Genomic DNA, 21,463 nt, shown 5'->3' on the forward strand with positions numbered 1-21,463 from the left:
ACCACAAAAAGGATAATGCCAGGGGGTTTATTCAGCTTTTTTATTTTTATGAAAAATGAACACCTGGAGCAATATTATTATTTGGGTGAATTCCAGACCTTGTAAACATCCAGGACTCATTTTGGAATGAGCAGGGCCTGTACATGATCCTTGATGTGCTGGCAGAGAACACTTCTATAAATAATGAGGTCTGAGCAATCCTCAGAGTAGATTTTTCTCCTACTTCTTCCGGCCAAGCTTTGGAGCCTTCTCCAGGCCTTGGATGTATTTCCGAGGTAGCTGGTATTCTTCTGCAACACAACCAAGAGCTCACTTCAGGTAAGGAAGAATTAAATAAGAATTAAAACCTCAGTTTTGCTGTAAATAGCTCCAGAACCTTCTTACCGAGCAGCATCTTGGCCAGATGATGGATTTGGTTGCCTTGGATCTGGACCTGGACTCTGTCCTTTGCTCCTGGTGCTGGGGTGATGGTGGCACTGGCTTGGACCTTCTGTTGGAGAGTGTTGGCCACACACTGTGGGTCCAGACCATACAGCTCAAGGTTCTTGATAATTGTCACCTGTGGGGTTTAACAGAGATTGGGAACATCACTGCTGAGGGTTTAACAGTGACTGCCAAAGCTGCCCTCAGGATCTGGGCATCTCATCTGCTCACCCCCCCTCACTGTAGTTGTCTTGTTTTACCTTCTTGTTTGATGATCTCTGTGCGATGCTGATGTCGATGGGCTCGATGTTTCCTTTCCTCACCACGGGTTCTTGTCCAAAAAATGTCACCTGGTGTAAGGGCTGCAGTCGTTCAAGGCACCTGAACAATGCAATAAATCTGTGTCATTCTGGGAGGGGACACTGAGAGAACAAGCACCTGCTCAGCCCATTTAAGGTGTGAGATCTCATCTTGTTCCCATTTATCTCCAGGAAATTACAGATCAGGCAGCTCCCACCACGGGGCTTTGAGTCGCAGGCAATAAATCTGTGCAGTTCTGGGAAGGGATATTGAGAGAACAATCACCTGCTCAAGAGTTCATCCCATTTAAGGTGTGAGATCTCATCCTGCTCTGACTTATCCAACAGGCAGTCACACAGAATGGCATTCACCTTTACAAAGCTACAAAACAAAGGCACACACAAGGAGCAAACCAGGTCACTCTTTTTCTCTAATTTCAGCCTCTCCTGTGGAAGCAGGGCAGGAAAACTCCCACCTGAACCTACTTTTTGTTTGTTTCATCAACCAACTCGTTACTCTTCACGTAGTTAATGATGATGTTTCTCACCTCACTGCTTGAGAGGATGCTGCCTTTTCTGAAGAGAAAGAGAATTTTTAACTCAAGTATTTGGGTGTTGGGTTCTGGCACTAAGAGGGAAACAGCATCTGCAGTTTTGTTGGTCTCTCTCTTCCTTTTTTTTTTTTTTTTTTGCTTACCTGTGTCCAGATTCCTGAAAGAGTGGGATCATTTTTGTGGAGACCCCGTAAAGTGGAATGATTTCAGGAGCATGGTACACTTGTTCTCTGTCTTCACTCTTGCTGTCTTGGGCAGCAGAGGCTGAGGAAAATCCTTCAGGCACTGCAAATGCTTTAATGCTGCAACAAGAATGGTTTGGTGTGAGTAAAAGGGATGGAAACAGCTGGAAGTAGCAGATTCTACTCCCTTCTTTCAGAGACTCCCAACTCTTTTAAAGATGTCTCTGTGATATTCTACGTACTCTGGGTGTTTCCAGTCCACTTCCACGATGCTCTCCACACCTTTGCTCAGCTCCTTCACTTGTAAGATCTTCTGGTGCTGCATGCACTGCAGGAATTTTGAGAACTGAAAGAAGCAACAATCAGAAATGTGGAGTCAAGCATTTTAAACGGCTGCTCTTGTGTTTCAAACCTTTTCTCTCCTTCTGGTTCTTATTAAAATGAATCCCAAAAAAAGCCCCCCAAAACCAACAGAAAAATCTCACCTTCTTATAGCTTGATTTCTTTATGTCCAGTTGTTTTCCAGCAGGGCTATAAATGGATTTTTTAAAAGTTCTTTAGTTATAAGTCACCCTCCATTTCTTCTTAAATCTGGCTACTTATGCTAGAAGTTTCTTAACAGTGGGAATACAAATCATACAGAAAAAGAATTACTTCAAAGAAGCTGATAAATAGAATGTGGTGAGTGAAATTAGTGCTGATGTTCTTGTGGGCAGGCAAGTAACCACTCAGATGACTAAACCATGCTGAAACCAATGTCAGCCAAGTCAAGCTGGCTCCCAAGTGCAAATCCAAGTCTGGACAATCCTTACACGCAAGTATTTGAGGTAAGGATTGTATTTGATCAAAGTATTTGATGGCAGAAGTGAGCATAACTTCGATAACAACTGGGTTTTATTTTTTAGTCAAAACCTTCTTCCTAAATATCCCACTCCATCTCCACGTTTTAAAGACCAAATCTCAGCATACAAATCCCAATTCCATCTCCTTCCCACGTACCAGCAGGAGAACATGTGGCTGCCTAGAAATGTGCTGGTGAGCAGAGGGAGATCTGACTTCTTTACTTTGCATTTTAAGGCATGGAAAAAGCACTGATTAAATAATGCATCCATTTGCTCTGCAGGGAAAGAAAAGGACAGGTAGGCAGTGAGTTGTCTGTGGGCTTCAGCAACCCAAAGGGAAAGGGTTTGGTTTCACTGGGATCCAAAAATACCTTGTGGGGTCCTGCTGTCCTCGGCCTCCTGCTGATCCTCTGTGCTGGCATCCTCAGCTGGTTCTGCAGCTCTGCTCTCACGGAGCTCCTCCTGTCCCAGCAGCTCTGCACAAGGCTCTCTGTCCCTCAGGCTCAAATCCCTGATGTCCACGTGCTGCTCTGGCTCAGGGGAGCAGCTGCTGACAGGCTCCTTCCCCTGCAGCTCTTCCTCGTCTCCAGCGCTCTCCTTTGCAGCAGATTCTGTTACCAAGGGAGCTAAGGTAGGAGGAGAAGATTTGTCACCATATTCCCTACAAAAGGAAGAAAAAGCAGAAGACAGCTTTCCTTTTGCTGCTTTGAAACCACAGGACAAGGAACAGATGTCACCCTGAAAAAGGCACTGGCAGCTGCACTGGTGTTTTTCTGTAATCTCTAAACTATAGAATTTACTTTGAACTCATCTTCCTCCATAAATTCTGAATAAAGGTCCTATCTAAGCTGTACCCAAATAACTCAGTAAGTTGGCCTGACAGGCTAAATTTACTGGGGCACAGATTTGGATTTCAGTAAATGCCATGAGAGCTGTTGCACATAGTACCCAAGGCCTGGCAGTTACCCACCAGAGGTGATCCAGGTGAGTGTGCAGCACAGCAAAGCCCTTCCCTTTCATTCCAGCAGCCAGCATCTCCTCCGTGGACATGGTGGCAACTCCAACTGCCACAGGAGCTCTGGGAAAAGAAGGGAATGTTGGAGCAGGACAACACAAACACGCTGTGCTACTGCACACAGGCTGTGCCACTGGGATAGACTGAACTGCTTTTACAATGTCCTTGTTCTCTACAAGCTGGTTTTTGTTTAAAGCAGCTACATATTTCCTGGTTATCCTTCTGGGATGTGAAGTTTTCCAAAGAATCCCAAGGATAAGTGGAGCTGGGATGAAGTGAAGGTTGTGTAGTGACACATTCTTGCTTTTAATAAATTTCCAGAAGCACGTGCACTGCCAGAAGAGACCAGCAGTGAGAGAAAACCAACAGCTCTAGCCCTCCCTCACTCAGAACTTCCACACAGACACAAAAACAATTGTGCTGAATAGTATTTTTTGCTAAAAATATTGGTCCACACAGGTCCAAAAAAAACCCCCAACAATTTACAAAGCTTCCCACCTCAGCTCAAACATACCCTAACCCAGAAAATTAAGTGGACTTTTTTCCTGCTGTATTTCCCACTGCTTAGCTCCACAGTGCATCAAACGCACGACAACACTTCTGCTTTGCTTTCCTCAAAACGCTTCATTTCGTTTTTAATTTCTGGACAGGTTCTGAATTGGAGAATCCTGTGTACCTGTTTCCCAGGAGGGTGACAGCGCAGAGCGTGCCCCGCTGCACTTGAGGGAGGCCAGAAGATGGCACCACAACTCCTGGCAGCATCAGGTCTGCGGAAAGAATGAAGCGCATCCATTTCTCAATGAAACGCTCGGGCACCGCCTCCTCCGCCCCCCTCCCTCCCGTTACTCAGCAAAAACACGAGCTGAGCACACGCCAGAGAGAACAGGATTCTCTATTTCTCCTCCTAAGGCAGCGCTTTTTCCCCGTGGAGTGCGGGATCCAATTCATAAGGGTGCTGGGAACATCCCAAAAAGCTGTCAGACCTGAGGGACTGTTTTTAACGAGCTCCCAGCACCACTCTTCATTAATGGTGTGGAAAGGGAAAGGAACAAGGAGAAGTGTCAGGAATTACCCATTTAGCCTCCCCTGTCCCAAGGGAAGGTGATCCCAGCAGGTTCACAGCCCCCCATTCATTGTCACAACTATTTTTATCCGGTCTAGAATGAACTCTGCAACTGCCACCAAAGCTCCACGTGGCTGGGGACAGAAATCACATAAAGGCCTTAATGTGACCAGGTAAGCAGCATTAAATTATGTAAATTACCAGGGCAGACAGCAGGTACTTGAATTCACGGAAGAGATATCCCAAAACATTGCTGCTATTTGGAAATGAGCGCTTCCTAAATCTCCTCCAGCCTGCAGCACTGGAGGGCCTGAAGCCTTTCCTCTCCTTTCTGAGAAGTGGCTCTACCTCTCCCCCTGCCTTTGTGGCCATTGTCTCCTGGCTAGCTCCTTATCTTTGGATCCTGCACAGAGGTAGCCTGGTTGCCAGGGGCGATGAATGACCTGCAGGCCTCTTTCATCAATGTCCTTCCCCATTAGCAAGTCTTTTTCCCCAGAAACTGGGTCATTACAAGTCAGCAGCGAGGCTTGCTCAGATGTCTATCACAGCTACACACTCGAGCACTTTATTTTCCCCAAAAGCAAACAAAGCACAGAGACCCGAGCTCCACTTTAGATACTGTGTCATGGAAAAAGACATCCCTTCCTACGTGAGCGCTTCCAGGTACAGACCAAGGCTGCAGCAGCTCCAATTTAATCTTTTTCTGCTTCAGCAGCTCAGCAATTTAAAGTTTATAATGCCCTGATTCTCCTGAGTCTGAACTGCATCCAAAGCAGGTTCCAGAAAACAGACTCCTTTCCTGTTAGTCCTGATCCATAATGAGGTGGGAGAGCCAGTAACCCAGGAATTCAGCTCCAACCTCACCTGCACAATCCACAATTTGGCTGACAGTGACTGCACTCTAGGTTCCAAAATGAATTCCCTTCTTATCCACAGGATAAACCTGTTCACCTGGGGGCTGACAGGGTGGCAGCAAAGGAACTTTCAAAAGGGACAGATCAATGGCACAGGCCCTTCTGTGTCCCAGTTCAGCTGCTCATCACCCTGAGAAGGTATTTCAAAATCTGAGCCTCCCACATGGAACAGGTAACTGCATTTAAACAGCTTCACCTACTTTGTTTCATTCACAGGTTCTTTCTACAGCTGATTTATTTCCTTTCTAGGACACCACCACGAATTATTTTTGAGTACTTGTTCTTTCTACTTGTTTCGGGTACGTTTTTACCACTGCTGGAAGCAAACACCTAAAAAGCCCTGAAGGCAACTCCTTTTTGCAGTGTGAAGTGACAAAGTTCTGGTGCTCTTACCTGCTCCTCCTGCAAGTTTCTGTAGCACTGGGGGCCATGTTGCAAAGGCAGGGAGAAGGTCTGGGTAGACCCACAGAGTGTACACTGTCCCAAAAGAGAAGTACATTTAAACATGCATCACTAAGAACATTTCTAGCAGTTGTTTCTTCTCATCTTTAAGACTAAACTCTCCTTGGGTAATCAAGGAGATGAAACTTAATTGGATAACAAAAATCCTAATTGGGTAATAAAGAAACGTGAAATGGAAACAGTGCCACAATAATTAACTGGGAAGGAAAGCAAAGAGGGAGGATTATTCCAGTCCCTTCTCCCTACCTGTTGGATACAGAACTTTCTCAGCTTCAAAGAGTATTGGGTTCCTGTGGTTCATGTAAACAGTGATGGCCTCCCCTTTGTGAGAGTATATTTTGATGACATTGAGTTCTTCCTTGTTTGGAATCAACTCAGCCAGTTGTTCAGTGCTCAGGGTGGGAAAAGCTGCTGCAACATCACTTCGTAGCTTCCTCCTGCAATGATAAAATCCCGTATGAGTTACAAAGCTGTCTAGGCCATCCTTCAAAATAATTCCTACATCTGCTGTTACTGTTTTGTTGGCTGTTCCTGAAATTCCCGCCTTTTCACAGGAAGCAATTTGAAGCATTTGTGTCTGGGTTTACAAATGGTGTAAGAGGAATACCAGGAAAAGGCCAAATATACTTGCCCTGCTCATATCTTCCTTAAACATCTGCTTTCAGCTTCTGTTTTCTGCCCGTGCCTCTGTTTTGTGCTGTGATTTCAACCTGGGAGTGTCACACTCACTCAGCCCAGCCTGTCACCCATAGCTGGATGGGGAGCAGGGGACAGCCAGATTTCCCTGTCCCCCACTTTTAATTGAAGTTTAAGCCCCAGTGACCAGCACAGGGGGGGCTTTGTGGTCATTCACAGCAGTGTCCAGTGAACCTGAACCGTCAGGAGGTCAGCCCAGCATCACTGCTCAGCAACACAAAGAACGAGAGAAGTACAGATGGTTCGGGTTAGAAGGGACTTTAAATCCCCACCCAGTGCCACCCCTGCCATGGCAGGGACACCTCCCACTGTCCCAGGCTGCTCCCAGCCCCAATGTCCAGCCTGGCCTTGGGCACTGCCAGGGATCCAGGGGCAGCCACAGCTGCTCTGGGCACCCTGTGCCAGGGCCTGCTCACCCTCACAGGGGAGAATTTCTTCCCAATATCCAACACAAATCTATCCTCCTCTAGTTTAAAGCCATTCCCCCTCATCCTGTCACTCCATGTGCTTATCCAAAGCCCCTCTCCAGCTCACTCACAGCCGCGTTAGGCACTGAAAGCTGCTATAAATAAGCACGCAAGGCTCACCCAGGCCTCGGCGTAACATTTCAATTAAACCTGGTTTAATTACGGCAGCACCTTCCAGCGAAACGCACATTCCGTGCTCAGGCCGGGAGCGTGCCACAAGCAGGGGGTGAAAGCAGCCCGCGGCCGCGTCCCCCCGGCCCGGGGGAGATCCCCGCGGGGTCCCGGCGCGGCACTCACCGGTCCGAGCCCTTGATGTTGGTGTTGGCCCTCACGCGGAACGCCCTGGCGAACATGCTGAGCCCGCGCCGTCCCCTCAGCCCGCGGCGGCCGCCATGGCGCCGTCCGCGCCCATAAAGCGTCCGGCTGGAAACGGCGCCCGGCCCCGCCGCGCCCCCGCGACCCCCGGCCCCGCCGCCCTCAGCGACCCCGGCCCCGCCGAGCGCCCGCGACCCCCGCCCCGCCGCCCTCAGCGACCCCGGCCCCGCCGAGCGCCCGCGACCCCCGCCCCGCCGAGCGCCCGCGACCCCCGCCCCGCCGAGCCCCCGCCCCCGCGACCCCCGCCCCGCCGCCCTCAGCGGCCCCGGCCCCGCCGCGCCCCCGCGACCCCCGGCCCCGCCGAGCCCCCGCCCCCGCGACCCCCGGCCCGCCGCCCTCAGCGGTCCCGGTCCCCCTCGCCCGCGGTGGGGACCCCCGCCCCAGCTCCTTGAGGGGTCCCGGTCCCCCCGCCCCGGCTTCCTGCGGGGCTCCCGCTCTTCCCCGCTCAGGTCCGGGGTCCCCCCAGGGCGCCCCCCGGGCTTCTCCACACGAGGGGTTCTCAGAAATGCGGGGTTTGTTTGGTGCTGAAACTTCCGAGCTGTTTGCTGGTTAACGTGCCCTGGCATTCTTGCTGTGATTTTATTCATTTGTTTGAGTGTTCCTGATCGAGTTCGATGATCCAGCTCGAGCCTGAGGAGTTTGGAGCGGGTTGGAGCATTATTACAGGAGTGCTGTAGTAATGCAGCCTTCGCAGGATAGCAGAGTTATTGAGGTTGGAAAAGACCTCCCAGACCATCCATTCCACCCTGTGCCCGATCCCCACCTTGTCCCCAGCCCAGAGCACCGAGTGCCACGTCCATCCTCCCTTGGACACCTCCAGGGATGGGCACTCCAGACCTCCCTGGGCAGCACTTTCCAACCCTTTCCATGAGGAAATTCCTGCTGATGTCCACCCTGAGCCTCCCCTGGCCCAGCCTGAGGCCGTTCCCTCTCCTCCTGTCCCTGTTCCCTGCCATAAGATCCCAAATCTCCCCGGCTGCCCCCTCCTGTCAGGGACCTGTGCAGAGCCACAAGGGCACAGACACCACTTGATTTTTATTTTTCTATTAATTTAATGAAGGGAATAAATACACCTCCTCCATGCCATCAGAGAGCCCTCGTGTTCTGAAATGCCACCGATGCCGCTCAGCTTTGTAACTCCCCCTGCACCAGGTGAAATCCAAGGCTCCTTGTGAAGAGCTGAACGTTGTCCTGGACATTTTACTCCAAACCAGCAGAGGAGCTGGCAGGGTCAGGCAGCCTGAGCCCCCCACACAGCACTCAGGCTTTTATGTGCCTCGCTGCAACCCCGCTCCCCCTGAGGGTTCCCTACACGCCTCAGCGTGCCGAGCCTCCTTCCCGGGGTCCCGCGGTGCGCGGGGGTCCCGCGGAGCGGCTTTGGCTGAGGGGAGAAGCGAGCGAGAAGCCCCGGCCGCGCTCGGAACCCGCCCCGGCCGCGCTCGGAACCCGCCCCGGCGGCGCTCGGAACCAGCCCCGGCCGCGCTCGGAACCCGCCCCGGCGGCGCTCGGAACCAGCCCCGGCCGCGCTCGGAACCCGCCCCGGCCGCGCTCGGAACCCGCCCCGGCGGCGCTCGGAACCAGCCCCGGCCGCGCTCGGAACCCGCCCCGGCCGCGCTCGGAACCCGCCCCGGCCGCGCTCGGAACCCGCCCCGGCGGCGCTGCGCAGGCGCGGGCGGGCGGGCGGCGGGCGGGGGCCGTTCCCGGGGCAACGGCCGGGCCGGGCCGGGGCCGAGCGGCCGCGCTGGGCAGCGGCACCGCCGGGCATGGGGCCCGCGCCGGGGCCCCCCCGACACGATGCTGCTGGGCAGGAAGCCGGACGGGCCCCTCGCAGCGGGTGAGGAGGAGGAGGAGGAGGAGGCGGCCGGGGGTCCCGCGGGGCTGGGGGGAAAAGGGGGGGATGCGGTTTGGGTCGGGGGCCGCCGAGCCCCCCGCGTGGTCCCAGCCGTTCGTCGGCTCTGTCGCGATAGGCGTTGCGATTTTAAGTTCTTGAGCGTGGCCGACAGCGAGAGACGCCGCCTTTTTTTTTTTTTTTCTTCTTCTTCCCCCGTTTTTGCAGCCAGCTGTAATTCCCATATCTCATTTTTAAGGGATAACCTGGTTTAAAGGATAGTCCTATCAAGTGTTTAAGTGTTTACTCGTTTTCAGCTCATTTGGGATTATCCCGATTAAGGGGAGGGGGGAGAATGGTGGTTAATGTTTCTTAGGGATGTGTTTTTTGCAGTGCAGAAGTTGATTAACAAAAAAGAACCTCTAAATTAAAAGTATCTCGAATTAAGATTCCCCAGAAGCATCGCACTCTTGTGGTATGAAAATATAGTTAAATACTGAAGATCATTTAATGATTGAAGGAGAATCAATGATTTCACGGATTAAAATGTGCTAAGGGAGCTGCATTTCGGCATTTGGCTCTGTCTCTGTCAATGTGAGTTGTTGTGAATAACTGGTTTGTATGTGGGACCTTTCCAGCCAGGATTGGAGATGGATTATATGACTCCTATATGAGGATAGATGAGTGTAGATACCCAGAGCCTACAAATGAAGAACAGAGCCCTTCAGGACTTCCTTGCCTTTCAAGACCTCATGTGAGTATTTTAAAGTCTTCTGTGTCTTAACGCTGTGTTGTGTGGCAGTGAGAACTATCCAGGGGTCTCACACCTCCCTACAGAGAATAAATTTTAAAAGAGGGATTTTGCAGCTTTGTAGTGGCTTCTTAACATTATTGTTTTTCCTGAACATGAAAATGATGTGCTGTGTTCACAGCAGAACTTGCTGGCAGCCTCGGGAATCCCATCTTACTGCCCTCAGCTCGTGTTTTAATCACAAAAAGTTACTTTACAAAGGGCTGAAGCGTTCTGCCGTGTCACCTTGTACTCTGATAAGTAAATCCGCACACACTTTGCTCTGCCTCCTCCTGCGCGTTTCCATTTTGGTTTCCCTCATGAAAATTCTGACGGATAAGTACATAGGAGCAGCAGAAGGAGCAGTGTGAGTCTGTGTGGCTGCCAAACGTCTCACAAAAGTATCTTTCTGCTCTGAAAACTTGGGCATTATCTGTCACTTCTTTTGCTACCAAAATAGCTCCTTATGAACGGAAGGTGTTGCCAGGCTTTTTCATCAGGGCTCTGCTCCCTCAGCAGATGTGGAGCAGGGAGATTTTTTTTTCCTTTAATTGGTTCCGTAGTGGTCATGTTCAGCTGTGCTTTCGTACACTGCTCTGTCCTTTAGATGGGTTTTAAATGTGCTCTGGCTCTTGTTGAGTTCTGGCAGAAGGGAAGGAGCTTAAGCTTAAAAAAAAACCCTCTCACTCTCTAAAAAGTGAAAATAGACGTTGCCCTGAGTAAGATGCATTTGAAAATCATCACCTTGTGGGATTTTGTTGTAACAGATTAGGTCTGTGCAAACTCAGGGGTATAAGTCTGTTTTATTTTCCCTTTTTGGCAATGTTGACGGGGAGCAGAAGGAATTTGAAGAGTAGTGGGCTGGGGTTATTTTGTTTGCAGGAATATGGAAACAGTTCAGCTGCAGCGTTTTAAGCTGTAGTGTGACTTCATTTGTTCATAAGCGAACACAAGTCAGTAGAGTGGAACTATCCAGTGAAATACAAATATAAATCCATGAATATTTTGTTTGACTTGTCTTCATCTGTGTTTTATCCCTGGAGCCTGTTAACTTCTTAGGGCAAGATTAAGGATTGCCCAGTTTGCATGGTGATGCATCAATAAAATCCAGCCTCAGTGGTATCAGGCAAGCAGGAGCTGAGGCTGAAAATGATGCTGCTCACTTTTAATGGGAAAATACCTGGATTTTCAGTTCCCTTCTTGCAATGTTTTTTGTCACGATGTAATATTACGTGAGAATTGAAGAGTCCTGGTGACTGCAGCTGCCCATTCCTTCTTCTGAGCCTGCAAGAGAACAGAAAGTCTCCCTCCTTTGGAATACAGGGCTGGAATTCAGTCTGTTTCGTTCAGTAAACCTCCGAAAACCAGTTGTGTAGGAATTGCATTAGCTGTTTCCTTGTCAATGAAAATGAAGTTTTTTAAGTGAGAGTTTTCAGCAGGGTGCCACTGGTGTTGTCAGCCTCATTTCTTGCCTGCTGGTAGCACTTCAGCAATAAAACCAAAGACCTGGGGAGCCTGTGATTTGTAAAATAAAGCTGTTGAAAGAAAGCTGGTGTTACCCAGGAGTCATCTGACTTTGAGTGCAGCTCTTCTGAGTTCAAGTGAAGATGGAGCTATATTTGTGTCTCACCATCATGTGGCAACTGATTTTGGGAGTCCTCTAAGAATGAAAATTGAGACCTTACTACCGTTGAGTCAGGTTTGAAATCCAAAGCCATAATTCCTTCATTAAGAAATCGTTCCAGGATAAATGGAATCATGAATTCCTTGTTTATTTAGGGATTCAGAGGTACAAAATGTTTGGTATGAACTGCAGCACGAGCAGAGCTGCTACTGCTCTTGCGTAGAGAGTATTTAAACAAGTGTGACCCTAGTTCTGTGTTTATATCCTCTGTTTGTTTGTAAACTTTCTGTTTGGGTCTGCTGGACTGAAGAGTCTTTGAGCCAGCTCTGAAGAAATGTCATTCTTATCTCGGGGGTTCAGCCAGGCTCCAAGAAAAAGGCGTTTATTCTGAGTTCCCAGGGCTGGGCTCTGTTGTTTTTATTTAAGACTCTGGCAAGGCGTGTCCCTCCCAGTACACTGCATTTTGGGGTTGATAGGAGGAGTGGGACTTGGTAGGATCTATCCACGTTGATAAGGACTGACTTCTGTAGGAAATGCCCATTTCTTGGGGCTTGTGAGCAAGAATAGCATTTCAGGGCAGCACCAACAAACAGCCTCTTTTATGAGCTGTGTGTAGTTGGCTTTGGCGAGAACATTCACTTCCCTGATTTGCTGACCGTGCCGAGATGTTGGACTGGATGTAACTAAAAAGGAATTTGGTTTTATTGCTGTGGGGCTGCAGGTTTATTTATATTTTTTGTTTGATTCCTGTGTAGTTATTTTGGTTTTCAGGGATTCGGTTTGGCATGTGTCTGAGATCTTTATTTTTAGATTAAAGGATAAAATGGAAAACAGATGTTTCTCCTTCAGTCAGGGCTTCTTCAGTTCTGCTTGGGCTGGGACAACACCTCTGCTGCCTCTCAGCAAGGAGTGCCAGCAAGCAGAAAAGGGACTAACTGCTGTGCTAGTGGGGAACTGACCTCTAGGGAGTTCAGCATTTCCTTAATTGTAAAATTGACAAGCTTGGAAAATTTCACAGTGTTTTTCTCACCTTGTATGGCTTTGTTTCAGATGTAAATATTTCAGCACATGGTGGTAAGAGGGAGTGCTTGCAGACTGCTCTCAGCTGAGTTGGAGTGGGAGGTGTTCTTGATTATTCAAAGCTTCCAGGGCTGTGTTCAGGGAGTTGTGCAGCTCTCTCTTCCCTCTGTGGCCAGTGACAGGACCCAAGAGAATGGCTGGAGCTGTGTCAGCGAGGTTTAGGTTGGACAAAAGTTCTTCCTCCTCCAGAGGTTGGTGGGGTCACTGCCCAGGCTCCCCAGGGAATGGGCACGGCCCCAAGGCTGCCAGAGCTCCAGGACACCACTCTCAGGCACAGGGTGGGATTTTGGGGTGTCCTGTGCAGGGCCAGGAGCTGGACTGGATGGCTTTTGTGGGTCCCTTCCAGCCCACAGTATTCTATAATTCCACCATGATTTCAGAGGGAGTTTTGGATATAATGATGTTTTCCTCTTGAAATTAAAACTCCACAATTAATTTTTTTTTAAAAGGATGGTTTACCTTGCCTTGCCCTGCCATCCTTCTGCTCCTGGTGCAGCTGGCTCACACCGGCCATATGTCACCTGCTGGTGCTGCTTTGTCTTCCTTTGGCAGCCTGGCTGTGCAATATTCCTGCCCCTTCTGTGCACGTCCACGTTCCATTCCATGCCCCAGACAGGTGCAGGTTGCATCTGTTGATGGTTGTGCTGCTGCACCCACGTTTGAAGCTAAACATAGCTGTTCCCTGGCTCTTTGCAGACTAGAGATAGGTATTTTGTGGTGGTTGGAGTCTTTGTCTAAGGTTTCCCCTTCTGCATTTAAAAGCACAAGTGCTGTTTCAGTGAGTTGCTTTCTCTTTGTGTACCCTTCTATAATTGTGCTTGTAATTGAATTTAGTCCAACACTTTATATTTGTTCCTAATAAATGCCAAACTCATTGGTGTTACTCATTTTGTGCTGGTAGTGATTTTATTTTTAATCTGTGCTTTAAAAGATAAACTAAACTCCTTCTTTTTTCTCTCTAGGTTTCTATCAGCAAACTCATGATGAAGGATCACTCTCTGACTGGAAATCAGGTCAAAGTGGAGCAGTTATTTGAGGACTCTGGCAACAGAAGAAGCAGCACTCTTCAGTCTGCAGGCCTTACTCCAGAAAGAGCTCTCCCTTCCTTGACAAAAGAGAAAACCCTAGAGACCCTGGGTCCTAGAGGCAGTGGAAACTCCTTGAAAGCACATAAAGCCGTTTCCCAAGCTCCAGAGCAAGCTGTCAAACAGTTCAAACATCAGCTATCAGCCTATGAGCAGCAGGAGATCTTTAATTTCTCTGAGATTTACTTTGTGGGGCCATCTGCCAAAAAGAGGCAGGGGGTCATCGGCGGCCCCAACAACAGCGGCTACGACGATGACCAAGGCAGCTACATCCACGTGCCCCACGACCACCTGGCTTACAGGTATGAAGTGCTCAAAATCATTGGCAAGGGCAGTTTTGGACAGGTTGCCAAAGTCTATGATCACAAACTCCACCAACACCTGGCCTTAAAGATGGTTCGCAATGAGAAGAGGTTCCATCGCCAAGCCGCCGAAGAGATCAGGATCCTGGAGCACCTGAAGAAGCAGGATAAAACAGGCAGCATGAATGTGATCCACATGCTGGAGAGCTTCACCTTCCGGAACCACATCTGCATGACCTTTGAACTGTTGAGTATGAACCTGTATGAGCTGATCAAAAGGAATAAGTTTCAGGGCTTCAGCCTCCAGCTGGTTCGGAAGTTCGCTCACTCCATCCTGCAGTGTTTGGATGCCCTTTACAGAAACAAAATCATCCACTGTGACTTGAAGCCAGAAAATATCCTCCTCAAACAGCAAGGGAGGAGTGGAATCAAGGTTATAGATTTTGGGTCCAGCTGTTTTGAGCACCAAAGAGTCTACACATACATCCAGTCCCGGTTTTATCGGGCGCCAGAGGTGATCCTGGGAAGCCGCTATGGGATGCCCATAGACATGTGGAGCTTTGGCTGTATTCTGGTGGAGCTTTTGACTGGCTACCCTCTTTTTCCTGGAGAGGACGAGGCAGACCAACTGGCCTGTATGATGGAACTTCTCGGAATGCCACCTCAGAAGCTTTTGGATCAATCCAAGCGAGCCAAGAACTTCATCAACTCCAAGGGTCACCCCCGTTACTGCACGGTGATGACGCAGCCGGACGGGAAGGTGACGCTGGGCGGGAGCCGCTCGCGCCGGGGCAAGGTCCGGGGTGCCCCGGGGAACAAGGACTGGGTGACAGCTCTGAAGGGCTGTGACGATCCCTTGTTCATTGGCTTCCTGAAGGAATGCCTCAGCTGGGATCCTTCTGCACGCATGATTCCCAGCCAGGCCCTGCGGCACCCCTGGATCTGCAAACGGGTGCCCAAAGCAGCCGGCTTGGAGAAAAGCTCCGGCAGACGGATTTCGAGCTACTCGGGCTCCTTCCAAGGAATTGCCAACAAGCTGCCTCCCGTGGCTGGGATCCCCAACAAGCTGAGGGCCAATCTGGCCAGTGATGCCAGTGGCAACATCCCCCTGTGTACTGTGCTCCCCAAACTGGTCAGCTAGTGGGGAGTGATGGGTTCCCAGGATACCCCCCTCGTGTGTTAACTGTCTGTTCATGCTGTGGGAGGAAATTAAATGCAGAGGGTTTTAATGGATTTACTTTTTGTTAGAGGCTCAGTCTGGAGTACTGGAAGATCAGTCAAAAATGTACACATTCAAGGGCTAACTTTTATCCAGTTGCTCCGCTCACACCTGGTACATATTCCACTGCTGAGGGTTCAGCTCAGCTGGGGGCTGCAGGGACAGTTTGGAAGATGTGCTGTTGAAAAATGAAATCAAACCACTTCTTATCATGGTTTTAACAGGTTCTTTAGCTTAAGACAGGAAAGGAACTTGATTTAAACTACATGTTTCCAGTTATCTCCAGCTGAACTCTTTTTGTTCCGGGGGAAAGTTTTTAAATCTCGTGTCAAAAGCACAAATGCATTCATGTAATGCATTAGGAACTTGCAAATTGCTTAAGTTTGAAGAATTTTATTTCTCTGCATTGCTTTTCCCTTACCTATCCTGGGATTTTAAAAAATGTGATGGGATGTAGACACCAAAGGAATTTGTTGTTGGGAAAGAAAATACTCAGATGATAAAATTGCAAAGGAGCATAGAACTGCCATGAAACACAGGATATATCTAAATAAAACTACTAATTTCTGTAACACTTGCTATTTCCCCCTAAAAATCTATGGAAAGCTTGTAGGGGAATTTGGGATCAGGCCTGGTCCATCACAAGTGTGAGCCAGTTTGTTCAGGTAATGGTTGAATTACCTGTTTCTTTGGAGCTCAGATTTCCATCAGCAGTTCTGCCAGGTGTGTGTGTCTTTGTTTTTCCTGTGTTTCTAAAACAAAAATGTTGGACTTCAAGAGCTGGTTTATATCCATGTTTGAGATTCTGGTAATTGCAAAATATTATCTCTTTGTGTAGAGTGAATTCCATTGGATTACATGAAGCTCTTTTAATAAAAATACAAACATGCCACCCCCTGTCAGACAAGTAAGACTTTTTCAGGCCCAGGGCTGTGACTAGAAAATGAGGGAGGGGGGAACACACATTAATAATTGGGAGTGTGCTCTGAAATCTCAGCATAATGTCTGGAAACACAACCAGGAAAGACTGAAAAGGTGCAAGAACTGGCGGATTTAAATGGAAATATTTTATGGGAAGAGTTGCTTTGTTTCTGATTGCCTTCCTTCAGGCCTTTGGGTGCCTACGTTTTCTCACTCTTGAACTACATGAGCTTGTATTTCCTCTTCCTTTATCTTCCCAGAACATGCCAGGGTGGTGTGACCTGTCACAACCACAGCACAGCTTGTTGGGGTTGTTCCTTCTTGGAGCCTCATGGCCCCAGTCCATCTCCAAAACCATCTGATCCCTTGCCAGGTGCCTGAGCAGGACTTTAAATGCAATTCAGAGCTTTTATGAACAGAAGGCTTTAAATGTAATTACTTTCTCTGCAGCAGGTTTTGAATGCTAAAGGAAGGAGACTTTCAGTATGCAAACAAAGGAGTTCCTGGGGTGATTTTAAAGATAAGGTGAGCAAATGTTGAGTAGGAGACCCTTCCCCTGAGGAGATGGGGCTGCTCTGGCTTCTCTGGGTCATTACAGCACTGGGTGGAGGCCTGCAGAAAACCTCAAAAAGACACAGCCAAAGCTCCAAAGGACTTTAAACTGAGGTTCCCAGGAGTTTAAATGGAGGTTCTTGTGTGTGGAGCTTTTCTGAGCTGCTTTGTTTTACAAGTGTCAATTCAATTAGCTTAGTAATGATATTAAAATAACAGTCTGGCCTTTATCCGTGCAGCAACCAGCATGGATGGGCTGCTCATGGGTCACTTGCAACAACACAGGGCTGGCATTTTTTATTTTGCTTGGCTGAGTGAAGTTTTATTTGAATGAAGAACCAGGGAAGTGGATTCTGGAGGGAAGTAGCAGAAGATAACCATTGATTTTAGTAGAATCTCTAATAGATTTGGCACGTTTTCAGAAGCCAGAGATCTTCTTCTTCCTTTTCTGCCTTTTACATTTCTTTTACCAAAATACACCAGGTGAGTGAGGAGAAAGGAACCTTTCAGGAGCAAAAGCTTGGTAGGAAAGATGCATGGAGAGGTATTTTACAGAGAGAATATGAGGTGATGGTGGTGCTGGAGCCTGGCAGGAGGAGCAGTGTTGGTGTGCTGGGAGCTGTACAAACAGGGCTCAGGACACCCTGCAGGGTCCTGGTTCTAAACCGTTTTGTCTCTAAAGTGCCAAGTGTAGGATAATAAATTCTGTGACTTGTGGGAAGAAGTGAGTGTGAGGGAATGCCTCCTGTGGCAGCTCTGGTGCAGAACTCAGTAGTTTTGCTTAAGGCTGGGGCTGTGAAGCTGCAGATAAAGCAATTAACTGCCAAAACCGTGGTTTTTCATCTAGAAAAAGTGTTCAGCATGCCCTGACTGCAGGAGGTGTTTGTTTAAGGCTGGATCTTACTTACTTGGGACTGCCATATTTGAAAATCAAATATGTAGTTAAGTGAATTGCTAATTTGGGTGAGAAAGAAAAGGAAGCAGCCTCAGCAGATATTTACTGGGTTGGAAACATCTTCCTAGCCCAGGAAACATAGCTGAGAGTATTGGGGTCTTGTTTCCAATCACTAATCCCCAGTTTCTTTAGAAAACGTTTGCTGTTGGTGAATTGTTTGCTGCAGAATTCCCGAACTGGGAGAGCCCTCCAGGTGAGGCAATAAATATCCTCTGAGGAACCATCCTGCAAACCTGAGACTTGTGGAGTTCCCTGTGAATTGGAGCAGGAGTTTTCCAGCCCCGTGTGGCGGGTTGGACCGTGGGCTGTGTCACTGCCATTTATCAGGGGCGGTCACAGTCTCGGTGGCTGTGCTCACCAGATATGGCCAAGCCTCAAAGCCACACTTGTTTTTGGGAAAGCCAAACACTGGTAGGGCCTGAAATCACCAGAGTCCATCACTGTCATCAGCTGTGCTGCTGCTGAGAATGTTGAAAGTATCCCAAAATTAAAAATGTCTGAATAGATTAAGAGCCGTTTTTATTTTTGTGGTAGCTTTGCTTTGTTGATCTGCCAGCACTGGCACCTGAGTCATGTTCTCCTCAGGAGTTACCACAGAACACATGCAAATCACTTCTGTTTACAGCAAGTCGGGCACTGCATTCCTAAAAGTCACCCAAACTTGTTTTAAAATGCTCCTTTATAATGTTTTATTGCCCTGTGAGAGGTGCAAATAACTGTCTGCAGTTTCACCCGTTTGGCTCAGCAGTATTTTTATATAAATCAGTGACAATGCATGAGCAGCACATCTGAAAGACCCAAACCCAAATCTGGAGATCTTCTGGGTACCACAGACCCTCCTCACTGGTGTTTGGTATCCTCCCAGCTGGCTGGAATGGGAATCCTGGCTGACCAGTGACCTAAGAATTCCCAGCAGATTGATTAGGCAGATTTAACACGACCTTTGTGGGAGAATAATGAGTGTGTTGCTTACAATCTTTTTTACCTGCTAGGATTTTCATGTGGCTGAACTCTTTTTAAGCAGCTGTAGAACTTCTTTGCAGTGATCTTCTTCAAAACTACCTCTCAAACAAGCACAGGGTCCTTTTGAAAGGGCTGCTCACTGCAGGCTGCAGCTCTCCTGGGTTTTTTTCTCGTTTAATACCAATAGCTATCCTGGCTGTGAAACATATATATGATGATCTCAGCAATGTCTTGCTAATCCCGGGCCCACAAGCAAAAGGCTGATGCTGCACCCAGAGATCTCTGCTGAAATGATACAAATCCCCTGCCTGCCAAAGTTTAATTCCGTTGTGGAAGTGGAGAGCCAAAATAATATGGAAAGATCTGTGGGACTTGTGTGCAGCACCAGCTGAGACTGAAAACAAACCGTGCTCAAAGACTTTAATGAAAAATCCTGTGGCTTCTGCAGGTGCTGGGTGCTCGAAGCTGTGGGTACCTGGCAGGGTTGGGAGCTGCATGGTGTGAGTTTGTATTTGGTGCTTCACAGAATCCTGGAATCGCTGAGGCTGGAAAAGCCCTCCAGGATCATCAATTCCAAGCTGTGCCTGATCCCCACCTCATCACCCAGACCAATGTCCAGTCATTGGACACCTCCAGGGATGGGGACTCCAAAGCTCCCTGGGCAGCCCATGCCAAGGCCTGAGCACCCTTTCCAAGAGGAAATTCCTGCTGATGTCCACCTCGAGCCTCCCCTGGCCCAGCCTGAGGCCGTTCCCTCTCCTCCTGTCCCTGTTCCCTGCCATAAGATCCCAAATCTCCCCGGCTGCCCCCTCCTGTCAGGGACCTGTGCAGAGCCACAAGGGCACAGACACCACTTGATTTTAATTTTTCTATTAATGAAGGGAATAAATACACCTCCTCCATGCCATCAGAGAGCCCTCGTGTTCTGAAATGCCACCGATGCCGCTCAGCTTTGTAACTCCCCCTGCACCAGGTGAAATCCAAGGCTCCTTGTGAAGAGCTGAACGTTGTCCTGGACATTTTATTCCAAACCAGCAGAGGAGCTGGCAGGGTCAGGCAGCCTGTGCAGCCCCTGAGCCCCCCCCACAGCACTCAGGCTTTTACCAGCCTCCATCTGCCTCACTGCCACCAAGTTCCTGTTCAGGGGTTCTGACACATTGCAGATGTTCAAACTGAATGTCAGCATCCTCAGAATCTGCAGGTTTGCCTTTTTATTATAAATATTGTGATGAGGTGTAATGGGTGGGGAATGTGGAAAACTTTGGAAGTGCATGTGGATATCACTGTGGAGGAACCCTCTGGAAATCAGTCAGTCTCAAACTATGTATCTAAATGTAATGAGCAGATTTCTTAAAGTTGTACTTTGGGTCATTTTTAAAAGAAAATAAATGCATAATTTTCTTTAGCAATCGAGTGTGCAGATTCCTCAAAGTCCTTGATTAAAAGGGAAAACAAGAAAAAAAGTAATAATTTTTTCCAGATGGTGGAACTTACCTTGTTCTGGCAGGCACCACCTCCTGTGGCATCTGCCTAGAGAGGAGAGAAAATTGTCACTGTGTGTGTGGGAGGTTTCTGTGTCTGTGCTAAACGTGATGAAGCTCTGCTCTGACAAATGTTCCTCTCGTTAACAGTGCTGTAATTAGAACACACCAGAGTTTTGCCATGACATTCTTCAGTGTCACTTTCTTATTCAGCTCACTAGAGAGCTTTTTAAAGCCCAGAATCCTGCTTATCCCCAGGCTGAAAGGAGAAATCCAGTAATAGCCACTTAGGGAAGATTTGCTTTTATTAGAAACCTATAAATGGGTAACTTACTGTACACAAGTGGATATTGGGATGGTTTGAAGATGAAATCATGCTGCAATAAAAGGTCTCCAGCTACAACCTGTGTGACTAAACCACGTGTGTTACACACACAGAGTGTGCAGACAACACTGAGGGAATTTTTGCCTCATTTTAATGTGGGTGAATGGCAAATATCTGATCTTTTAAAAGTGTGCAAGCTGAAAACAGTAAAAACAAAATCTATGGTGAGATTTAGATGTCTTTGTGGAACATGTATATAAATATGTGTAGCTCTGTGTCCAGTCTGCCGTGAGTCCATGGGACACTCTCTGAGAGGGGCTGAGTGTCATTTTCTCAAGCACAGCACCTCAGATTAAAAAAATAATCTTATCTGCCCTGCTTAGTGCTTGTTGATGTAACATGATAAGGTATTGTCTCCCAAATTCTGCTGTCTGAGCTGCGCCGGGCACTGGGAGGGGAAATAATGTTTGGTGCCAGCAAGGAGCTGGGGAATCCCACACCAAAGCTGCGTCCACCTCTTTCTGCCTGACAAAATCGTGCTGAGGGATGTTGGTAAAAACCTGAATCTGCACAAAAATGGGGAGCAGAAGGCTGGAGTTCGTCAGTCGTGTGGTGTATTCCAATTATTATTAATTATTGTAGTGTCAGGACAGGAGGGAAGAGCGTCAAACTGGAAGAGAGCAGGGTTAGATTGGATATTGGGGAAAAACTCTTCCCCAGGGGTGGCGAGGCCCTGGCACAGCTGTGGCTGCCCCTCAATCCCTGGAAGTGTCCCAGGCCAGGCTGGACAGGGCTTGGAGTAGTGGAAGGTGTCCCTGCTCATGGAAGGGGCTGTGTGAACCAAAGAGGAGGATTTTGCCCCTAATTAGGTTTTCTTTAAGCATCAGCGAGCTCGGAGTGTGGTGCTGGGGTGGTTCATCCGATGGTTTTTGTAAGCTCAGCTCCTCGTGGCAGCTTCGGGGCTGTTTTCTTTCCTTTCCTCACGTTAGCCTAATGGGCTTTCCAAACACTTTTTGGGACAGCCACGTGCGCAGATGCTCAGAGGA

General features: G+C 48.5%; 2 protein-coding genes across 2 annotated transcripts; one reads left to right on the forward strand and one right to left on the reverse strand.

Annotated features, from left to right (window-relative positions):
• Positions 1 to 129: 129 nt before the first annotated feature.
• EIF2D (eukaryotic translation initiation factor 2D) lies at positions 130 to 7,319 on the reverse strand. Its single transcript, XM_068995625.1, has 15 exons — positions 7,215 to 7,319; positions 6,001 to 6,191; positions 5,686 to 5,769; positions 3,992 to 4,082; positions 3,271 to 3,378; positions 2,672 to 2,961; positions 2,458 to 2,575; positions 1,944 to 1,989; positions 1,701 to 1,804; positions 1,420 to 1,578; positions 1,209 to 1,298; positions 1,009 to 1,104; positions 684 to 804; positions 385 to 559; positions 130 to 290 (listed from the first exon to the last, which is right to left on the reverse strand). Exons 1-15 carry the CDS (start codon positions 7,268 to 7,270, stop codon positions 220 to 222), a joined length of 1,800 nt encoding a protein of 599 aa, XP_068851726.1. The 5' UTR covers positions 7,271 to 7,319; the 3' UTR covers positions 130 to 219.
• Positions 7,320 to 8,991: 1,672 nt separating this feature from the next.
• On the forward strand, positions 8,992 to 20,020 carry DYRK3 (dual specificity tyrosine phosphorylation regulated kinase 3). The gene is made up of 3 exons (XM_068995626.1): positions 8,992 to 9,126; positions 9,759 to 9,874; positions 13,577 to 20,020. Exons 1-3 carry the CDS (start codon positions 9,087 to 9,089, stop codon positions 15,140 to 15,142), a joined length of 1,722 nt encoding a protein of 573 aa, XP_068851727.1. The 5' UTR covers positions 8,992 to 9,086; the 3' UTR covers positions 15,143 to 20,020.
• Positions 20,021 to 21,463: the final 1,443 nt, after the last annotated feature.

The sequence above is a fragment of the Aphelocoma coerulescens genome, chromosome 26 (assembly GCF_041296385.1).
Source record: "Aphelocoma coerulescens isolate FSJ_1873_10779 chromosome 26, UR_Acoe_1.0, whole genome shotgun sequence".
Classification (NCBI taxonomy): domain Eukaryota; kingdom Metazoa; phylum Chordata; class Aves; order Passeriformes; family Corvidae; genus Aphelocoma; species Aphelocoma coerulescens.

Excerpts from the sequence above, each read along its gene's own strand:
- EIF2D (XM_068995625.1), bottom strand. The coding sequence starts at position 7,270 with ATGTTCGCCAGGGCGTTCCGCGTGAGGGCCAACACCAACATCAAGGGC. Across the intron at positions 4,083-5,685 it reads GAAACTTGCAGGAGGAGCAG|ACCTGATGCTGCCAGGAGTT; the intron begins GTAAGAGCACCA and ends TTCTTTCCGCAG. Across the intron at positions 1,299-1,419 it reads TTTCAGGAATCTGGACACAG|AAAAGGCAGCATCCTCTCAA; the intron begins GTAAGCAAAAAA and ends CTTTCTCTTCAG.
- DYRK3 (XM_068995626.1), top strand. The coding sequence starts at position 9,087 with ATGCTGCTGGGCAGGAAGCCGGACGGGCCCCTCGCAGCGG. Across the intron at positions 9,127-9,758 it reads GGACGGGCCCCTCGCAGCGG|CCAGGATTGGAGATGGATTA; the intron begins GTGAGGAGGAGG and ends GGACCTTTCCAG. Across the intron at positions 9,875-13,576 it reads CTTGCCTTTCAAGACCTCAT|GTTTCTATCAGCAAACTCAT; the intron begins GTGAGTATTTTA and ends TTTTCTCTCTAG.